The 9,706-nt window shown below is 39.8% G+C and overlaps 1 protein-coding gene across 1 annotated transcript in view; it reads left to right on the top strand.

Annotated features, from left to right (window-relative positions):
* Positions 8,196-9,706, top strand: part of LOC104758913 (peroxisomal isocitrate dehydrogenase [NADP]) — a gene marked incomplete at its 3' end in the record, with an annotated part of 6,350 nt that continues 4,839 nt past the window's right edge. The window contains 7 exon segments of the mRNA XM_019236319.1: positions 8,196-8,333; positions 8,539-8,582; positions 8,661-8,770; positions 8,919-8,956; positions 9,036-9,113; positions 9,193-9,246; positions 9,335-9,436. Coding sequence (XP_019091864.1) covers positions 8,285-8,333; positions 8,539-8,582; positions 8,661-8,770; positions 8,919-8,956; positions 9,036-9,113; positions 9,193-9,246; positions 9,335-9,436 — 475 coding nt within the window.

Here is a 9,706-nt window from a genome sequence, read left to right on the forward strand (position 1 = left end):
GCAAGAAGGGAGTGGACAATGGAGTGGCAGATCACCTTTCTAGGCTGAGGATCGATGCTGAGATTCCTATCGATGACCGGCTTCCTGAGGAGAATGTGTATGTAGTCGCAACATATGAGGAATGTTTCAAGGGCGAAGCCGACGCTAAGGTCCTCCAGCAAATCGGCGATGATCCCCCATGGTATGCTGACATTGCAAACTATTTGTGTGTTGTAGAGGAACCCCCCAACTTTACTGGTTATGCGAAGAAGAAGTTTTTGTGGGATGTGCAGCGCTACTTCTGGGATGAGCCATACCTTTACAAGTATTGTGTCGATGGCCTTTATAGAAGATGTGTCCCAGAACCAGAAGTTCCGGGAATTCTTTTTCACTATCATGGATCCGACTACGCAGGCCACTTCGCTACGTTCAAAACTGCGACCAAGGTACTTCAAGAAGGCCTCTGGTGGCCTACTCTGTTTCATGATGCACACGATTTTGTCTCCTGATGTGATGCTTGCCAGCGAAGTGGGAACATAAGCAAAAGGAATGAGATGCCACAAAATTTTATCTTGGAAATCGAAGTGTTTGACTGTTGGAGAATCGACTTCATGGGACCTTTTCCACCCTCCTATGGCAATCTCTACATACTTGTGAAAGTAGATTATGTCTCCAAATGGGTCGAAGCATTAGCAAGCCCCACCAATGATTCGAAGGTTGTTCTTAAGATGTTCAAGCATATAATTTTCCCACGGTTTGGTGTTCCGCGAGTAGTAATAAGCGATTGTGGAAGTCACTTTATCTATAAAATTTTCGAGAATCTGCTAAGGAAGCATGGAGTAACACACAAGGTCGCTACACCATATCATCCTCAAACTAGTGCGCAAGTTGAGATCTCAAACCGTGAAATTAAAAGCATCTTGGAGAAGACGATGAACTCAACAAGGAAAGATTGGTCTGCTAAACTCGATGATGCTTTATGGGCCTATCGGACCGCTTATAAGACACCTATTGGCACCACACCATTCAAGTTGGTCTATGGGAAATCCTGCCATCTACCTGTCGAGTTCGAGTACAATTCACTTTGGGCGACAAAGCTGATGAAATTCAATGTCAAGACCGCGGCCGAACGACGCCTGATTCAGCTGAATGAACTTGACGAGATCCGCATGAATGCCTATGAGAGCACCAAAATCTACAAGGAACGCACTAAAGCGATGCATGACAAGAAAATTGTTTCTAAGAATTTTGCTGCTAATGACTTGGTTCTACTCTTCAACTCTCGATTGAAGATCTTTCCTGGCAAGTTACGTTCTCTCTGGTCTGGACCTTTCCGCATCAAGGAGGTTATGCCCTATGGAGCCATTGTTCTCTGGAACCACGATGGTAAGGAGTTTACCGTTAACGGTCAACGCCTAAAGCCATATCTTGCTGATCATGGTCCAACTGAGGAATCTACCATCTCTCTGATGGATCCCCACGCTGCCTAAGCAGCATGAACAGTCAGGCTCGCGACTTTAAACAAGCGCTCATGGGAGGCAATCCAATGGGGTTAGATCTGTTTTCCCCTATCTTTTCATATTTTTCCTTAGGATCTTGTTTTTTGTTTTGTTTTGTTTTCGTTTAGGAGTTCTCCGCTGGTCATGTTGGCATTAAATCTTCATGGGACAAGTTCGGAACGCAGAAGATGCGAATTCTTTTCGAAGAATGTCCCTCGGTTAATTCAGGATCGGCCAGTCTATTTTTAGATCAGCCGATCCTCCGTTCGAGGTAAGTAAATTTGCAGAACATGAGAAAAGGAAGGGAATCGGTTTATTCTACTTATTGGACTTAAAATGAACCGGGGTAAACTGGATTCGTGCCCAATACCAGAATTTTGAACCTAATTTCATCTTCTTCCTTTCTCTATTCCCTCTCGACGACCCTGATTTGGACATCCACCTCTCTCTTCCTCTCGATTTTTCTTTATTTTGTTGAGGTTTGGATTCAATCCACTCGGATTAAACCTTTTTCATATTCACACAGCTAGAATCAAAGTCGAGCAAGGTAAGTTTTTCTTTTTCCCATTCTTGTGTTCGATTCTTGGCGATTTCCAGGTTCAATTTCGGTTGTCCATAATTCTTTCACTCTTCCTTCCCACTTGTGCTGTGAATTGATGGGTTGAATAGTTCTAGTGAAGTTTTCAAACATAGATTTAGGTTGTTGTGGCTTGAATTAAGATATGGGAATGTCACTTATGTTGGTCGATTAGGAGAATTTTCAATTGTTTTCAATCTCTCATATTGGAATTCTCCTCTTTTGCAGAAAATGCCTAAAAGACGCTGCAGTGGTAAGGAACCTGCAACTCCTACCGACAAGCAAAAAACCAGAATTTGGAATGATGAGGATGCTAGGAGTTTTAAATTGTTGGGTCAGTGTAAGATGGAGCCGACTCGGTTTCCTGACCGAGAGCTTTTTGGGAGGATGGCCATGCTTGCAGATTTTTATGAGTTGGTCAAAAACATGGGGTTTGGTTCTTTTGCTGAGAAGGCATGAGACTTACATGAGCAGCTTGCAAGAGAGTTTCTGGCCACTGTGAGGATCGATTTGCCTTCCTGTCCTGATTCGCTAGCTGAGCAGTGTTCGATAAGTTTCTTTTTGTGCAGGAAGCACTAAACCATCTCCCTGTTCGACCTTTGTGATATTTTTGGTTTCCCTCAAAACAAGCAATGCAAGATGGAGAAGCTCGATAGCAGGTCCGATGTTTGGAATCTGATCGGAGCTGGAAACTATGTGTCATGCGGGGCCAGGCAATCCCGCATTCGCAACCCAGTCCTTCGGATCACTGCTAAATTCCTTAGCAATACCATTTATGCTAGGGCTGAAACTAGCACATTGCAACTACCTGAGTTGTGGATGTTCTTCCACGGTTTTCGTCGGTTCTTGCATCCTCCGACTTCTCCATTCCACCATCAGACTCATGACGTTAACTTTGGATTCTTGCTTTCTAGGATGTTCGAGCAAGTCCGACAAGACATGGCCAAAGCTAAGAATAAGAGGGTACTCATCGGTAGGTTGGTGACTCCTATCATCGAGTATTGTGGCATTGCCTTGCCATCACCCACTTCCGCTAAGAAGATGCGGCTCCTTGACCTCAAATATATGTCCACCAGTGAGATTCTTGTGCGTCAAATTTTTGTCTACTGATTTCAGGACAAAGCTGGTCAGTTTCGGTACATGAGGATCCCTATGCCATCCTGCACCTCACTTCAAAAGACGGAGAACATTGCCTTTGAGCCTCCTGAATTATCACTATGCGACCTTGATGAGGTGGTTTGGATGGAGGAGAGTGGAAATGCTTCTCGCAATCCCACACGTAGCACACAGCAGGCCGCTGCCTCAGAGTCCTCACATCCAGCTCGCTCGCTTCCACCATTTCCACCCTTTGATGTGAGCCAATTTTTTGCTACTCAGCCTACTCAGGAACCTACATCTGAGTTTGAACGGTGGGTCTACGACACTCAGCGGAAAAACAACATGTTGCTCACTCGATTGGCAACTTGGCTTCAGGGGATTGCACCATCATGTTTTGCACCCCCACTGCCGGATCCTACTGCTGCCAGTGATGATGAGGATGCAGCTACTGAACCTCTCTGTTCTGACCATTCCGCTACCTCCTCGCCTTCTCGCTAGATTGCTGATTGACCACCGGTTATCTTCTTTCCTTTTTTTAGGTTTTTTGTATTTTCCTTTTTGTTGTCGGAGGTCCCTTTTTTCTTGGCTTCGCTTTCACACCGGGACGGTGTGAAGTAAGTCCGGGGGAGGGATGTCTCCAAGTTACTAATGTCATTTTCTTTGGTTGTTTTCTTTGATTTCCCTTTTATTTGAGTCATTTTATCGAGTCTAAACAAAAAAAAATGTTGGGAAATATTATCATTTCTAGGAATCTTTTGTTTTGAGCTAACACTCTTATGATTGCTTTAGTACTTTTGATTTTTGAATAAAGCTTGGAAAGAACATGAGCAGTCTCAACAAGCCCCAAAAGACCCTCACCAAAGATAACACTAAGCTGATCCAATGTTGTCTCTAACTTTGAAAGGAGTTAATCGGATCTAACTTCTTGCCTTGGGACTTGGTATACATCGAACAGGACACCTCCCTTAAGACATACAAGACATGCATCTCCTCACAAAGTATGCTTCCCCTCTCTCTTCCCTTCATTACTCAAATTAAAAAAAATGAGAAAAGTAAAGAAGAAAGAAAGAAGAAGGAGAGGATATAGGTAATAAAGAAGTGAACCGAGGGGTGTGCGTAAACCCGTGTATCCTTCGGAATTCATGGAAACCTGTCCACAAGAAAATAGCAAAGGATTAATAAAAAAAATACAATGATACCCTAGAAAATTAGGGAGAAATCAATCCTTTGGAAGTGAGAAAAGAGAGAGGAAAGGGAGCATATGAAGGAATTCTTGGGCATTAAAAGATTGAAGGAGTCAATAAGTTCAGTGATCGATATTCCCTCGGCAAGACCACACATTTCACTAATCTGATGTAGAGAGACAACAATGGGAATACTGAAGGTTCTTTAAGGTAGTAGAGTTCGGAGTAGGGAGTGTTGATCCTAATCATGGGAAAAGTACAAAAAGTAGTTCTAAATTTGATTTGATGAAGAGTGCAAAGATGAGGTTCCCAAGAATATGTGAGTTTCCACTTTCAAACATTTTCTCTGTTCCTGAGTTTTTGTCTGTTCTTGCTTGAGGACGAGCAAAGATTCAAGTCCGGGGGAATTGATGTGTCTATATCTTATAGGTTTTAACCATAGTTTTTAGGTTTGTTTTGAGTCTTTTATTAGGTCCAAGTGTGCTTTTAGAGTCCTTTTAGTCTTTTGAGAGTCTGTACAGGTTCTAGGCTACTTTGGAAAGAAACTAAGTGTTTTGGATATGAAGACAAGCATCTGGAGCCATTTTGGTGAAGACTGATCGGACTAGCAGGCAGATGGAGCAAACACAGAAAAAGCATCCAGGATCGGCTGATCCACATTCAGGATCGACCGGTCCCGTACCCGAAACAACTTTTCCTTTTTTCGTTTTAAACCGACTTTTAGAGTTTTATTTTTGTATTTAAGGATGAGGCACGACCTCTAGAAAGACAACTTTTTTTATTCTATACAGCTTTTGAGTACTTGTAAGCTTTGGGAGAAGATCTCTAATCCTCTCTAACCCTTTGGAGAAGAATTCTGAACCTTTTTTATTTCTCTTTGCAATTCAATCATGTTTTCTTCATCTTTGATTTGCTGTTCTTTTACTTCTATGTTTGAGTAGTTTTACTATTGGGTTTCAGGTTTCAAAAGTGGGTTTATGATTCTCTAAACTTAGGTTGTTAGATTTGGGATTGATCTTATTATTCTTCATCTATTGTTGTTCTAAATGCTTAAACTAGACTGATCACCTAGATTAAGATCTTAGGTTAAATTCATCGTGGCACCGAAAGTGTTGTTGATTTACTTGAAAGAAACATAGGCGACCAGGGTGGACCTTAGCCAATGGAAGTTGAAGTTGAGGCACCTTGTGAACGAATCAAACTTGGACTTTAATGCTTGCTTGTTTAGCTAGATTCAAACGGAAGTGTAGGGTCTAGTTATTTCTGTGCATAGTTAGCTAACGCCGCGGAAGTAGGTTAGCTTTATAATTGTGATTTGAGTTCAAGAACGGTGTCTAATGCTTTTCCAATCTATCATCTAAATTTGTGGTTGTATCCTCTAACTGATTCCCTACGCCCAATATCTTTCTTTGAATTCAAAATCCTTACTTTATTTTCTGTTTTAAATTTCTTACTTGAAACACAAACTTTCTCTTGCCTTAGCTATATTCGAATCTATATAATTTCATAGTGCATCGCTTGGATTCGGCCCTGAAGTGTTACAACGATACCACTAGATCGTGGTGGAGTACACATTGGGTTTAATTGACCTTTGATCAGTATCATAAAATTTAAGTCGGCGAGGTATTGCTTGTGATTTGGGTTGTTCTCGGTGTGGTACCGCCAAGGAAACAATCAATCATGCAATTTTTGTTTGTCCACATGCTCGACAGGCATGGGCGTTATCACATGTACCGGTTGGGCCAAACTTCTTTCCAACTGAGTTCATGTACGGAAAAGTGGATTATTTTTTGGATCCTACAAATCCAAGTTCCCAGGTTTCAGCGTTCCTTTAACTTATGTAGTATATCTTGAAAGCAAGGAATGCAAGGTTTTTGAAAATGAGGTCGAATGGCATGATAAGGTTGTCCGACTAGCAGTAGGTGAGGCGACGGCATGGCAGCAGGCTCAGGTAAAGGGTGAGAATGAGGATCTACCCTCACTCTGATTGTCCCCACCCCTCGGTTGCGGGTGACCGCAGCGCCTCTTCCCATTATTTTTTCAAGATATCGTTGTTTTGTAGATGACTTTTGGAAAGCGGGAGAACAATTTGCATGTGGAAAAATGTTTTGTGCGCTTTTTCAGGATTCGTCACCGACTATGGGAACCATCAATTTTCGATGTAGTCCTTCCCGATTACATGCTGAAGTAGAAACTTTCATATGGGTTATGTGGTGCATGATCGAACATAACTATAGAAATATGGTCTTTTTTACAAACTGCTCAAACTTGATAAAGATGATGTCTTTTCTTTCGAATTGTCCAACTTTTTTAACGTACTTTGATGACATGAAGATCGACAAAGAAGAAGTTTTTTCTTTTTCTTTATCTATCATCTCTAAAAATACAAATATAAATGCGAATTTTTTAGTACTTCAATTTCTTTTCAAGTGCGTCTCTTTCATATAATGCAAGTACGTATTTATAAAAAATATATAAGAAGTGGGGGTGGGGGCCGCTAGATAGCAAACCCAAACCTTTAATAAAAAATAACATCAAACTAATTTATTAAGATAAGAAGTTGTAATATGCATGTAATGCAGAACAATCTACGGTGGAAGTTTTTTTTTCTCTTAATAGACGAGAATCGATATTTCGATTTCATAAATGGAAATAAAAGTTAAAGAAATCATTAGGTCAAAATATAATTAATCACTACCATTTGTATCTATGCCGGCTCAAAATTTATACAGATCCAGTGCTATTTTAAAAAAAATACCTAAATAGTATCGTAAAAAGTTTACATGTAGAAAAAAAAATTTGGACCCTTGGATCCTATCCTGTTGCACCGTCGGCACATGTGCTAAGCCGGCACTCGTATCGTATAATGTTACATAACTAAGTCTTATAATAAATCTGCAGTTACCTGGAGACTGGAAAGTATAGTGCCTATCTTTTGTAAATAACTCTATCGATATATCTGGAGTAGCAAGCAATCTTTTTTTTGTTCACTGAAAGAATATATTGATATATATATACGCAACATGTACGACTAAATAAACATTAATTAGACGCAACATGTACAATTAAATGAAGTTAAAATCTTTATCCATGATGAAGTTATAAATGGGGAACCATGCATGATCATACAATATATATATATATAATACATATACTTTTAATTCATCTTCAATATCAACATCAACATCAATAACAATTCTTCTAAAGGACAAGAAGAAAAAGAGAGAGCGGAAGAGTCTTCCTCAGAGAAAAGAAAAATGTAGCATCTGATTCCCTACATGTCGGTTTCTAAATATTAATCTTTTAAAATCCCATTTTAGTTAGTGATAAACAAACTGATCGAAGACAAAAAAGAAAAGCCTTTTAAATAAATAAATAATATACACAACAAGATCGAATCCCTGTGTCTCTCTTAGGAAGAGAGATTCTTTTTTGCTTTTCATGTTTTTCACACATCTCAATAGACATATTTTAACTGTCCAAAAACTTGCGTTGCCTTTTGCTTTTCTTCATGCATTAAATCACGTTTTTACCCTTGTTAAAAGTGGTAACACTCGTTACTTTTTAAAAGAAAAAAAAATTATTTTAGATATACTACTACTAGTGTTCAACAGGACCACCTTGTGATTATTATTCATCTGAGAGAGATTGATTAAATTATTCAATTAGCTAAAGCAGATCTTAGTCAGTTGTAAGATTTTGATGATTATTGTTATTAAAGCTGACTACTAGTATTAAATTTAGCACTATACAAAAAGAGATACCGACGGTTTAAAATTACAGAATGAGGCCCATATAGAAGTGGGCTTTGGAAGAGTGTGGCCCAAGACAGAGAGAGAGAGAGCTGTTTTCTGTCTTTCTTTCATGGCGAGCAGAGCTGCTGATCCGTTCACACTCGCTATTCTCAATTTCACTCGCCCATCAGATCATATCTCTGCGGGAAAAAGATGGAGTTCGAGAAGATCAAGGTGGCCAACCCCGTTGTTGAAATGGATGGTAAGTGTTCCCCAACAGTTCAATTGACTCAAATAAATCTCGTTGTCATTCTGATTGATTGATTTACTATATAGATCGGAGTACGTATGTGTCCTGCTCTGCTCAGGGAACGTATAGTATCGAGTGTGTGTTTGTTTACATAATATATATAGGTTTTAGTTTCTGAAAATTCAGAATTTTTAGACCCTTTTCTTGATTCTCTCAGGAGACGAAATGACTCGAGTTATCTGGAAATTCATCAAAGACAAGGTAAACTGTCTTGTATCTTGATTCTTGAGCAAAGCCTTCAAAATCTTTTTGTAGTTAACCTCTTGAGAATCCTTACAGCTTATTTTCCCTTTCCTGGAGCTGGATATCAAATACTTTGATCTTGGACTGCCTAACCGTGATTCCACTGATGATAAGGTTACTGTCGAGAGTGCTGAAGCTACTTTAAAGTATGTCTCTGCTTTTACATTTTTAATACTTTTTACATGTTTTCTAGTTTTAATGTTCCTGTTTCCAAGCTCTCTTCTCTATCGAATTTGTTCATGGCTGTGATTTGAGACTCTCGTCCGCCTTATTCTGGTTTCTTTTTATGTGAAGGTATAACGTGGCTATTAAGTGTGCCACGATTACTCCTGGTATGTCTTTGCATCCTTGAACCTTTGCAACTTTCCATTTTACAAGTGCGCTTATTCGGAAATTACTATTCAACAACAGATGAAGCTCGTGTTAGAGAGTTCGGGTTAAAGAAAATGTGGAGGAGTCCCAACGGAACTATAAGGAACATTTTAAACGGTCAGTTCATTCTCCTAAAACAGGAGCCATTGGGTCTTCCATTTTACCAACCTCTAAGATCCTGTTGTTCTTTTTGCAGGCACGGTTTTCAGGGAGCCTATCATTTGCAGAAACATCCCTCGTATTGTTTCAGGTTTGTCACCGGCTGCTCTTTTGTATGGGCTATAGCCATTTTCTGTAACCTCTAGGCAAAACAACTCCCTCTGCTTTTCTTTCTTCAGGATGGACGAAGCCAATCTGTATTGGAAGACATGCGTTTGGTGATCAGTATAGAGCCACTGATATCATTGTCAATGAGCCAGGAAAACTAAAACTGGTTTTCGGTAAATCTCCTCCTCCCATTATTTGATATTTTAACTAAAAACATGATAGGTGATGAACACATACCTTTTAATTAAAGGTAAATATGAGCACAGGTTATCTTCAGTTGATTCCCTACGTTGGGGACAGCTGCCTCATTAGACCACACACACTGTTAGAGAAGCTATATATGGAGCTAACACGTAATTAAGTCAATTCAACAACTAACACGAATTACCTTTTGTGGAGACCCATTTTCGAAAGTTGAGGACCTGACTAACCTATCAACTCAA

The sequence above is a fragment of the Camelina sativa genome, chromosome 14 (assembly GCF_000633955.1).
Source record: "Camelina sativa cultivar DH55 chromosome 14, Cs, whole genome shotgun sequence".
Classification (NCBI taxonomy): Eukaryota; Viridiplantae; Streptophyta; class Magnoliopsida; order Brassicales; family Brassicaceae; genus Camelina; species Camelina sativa.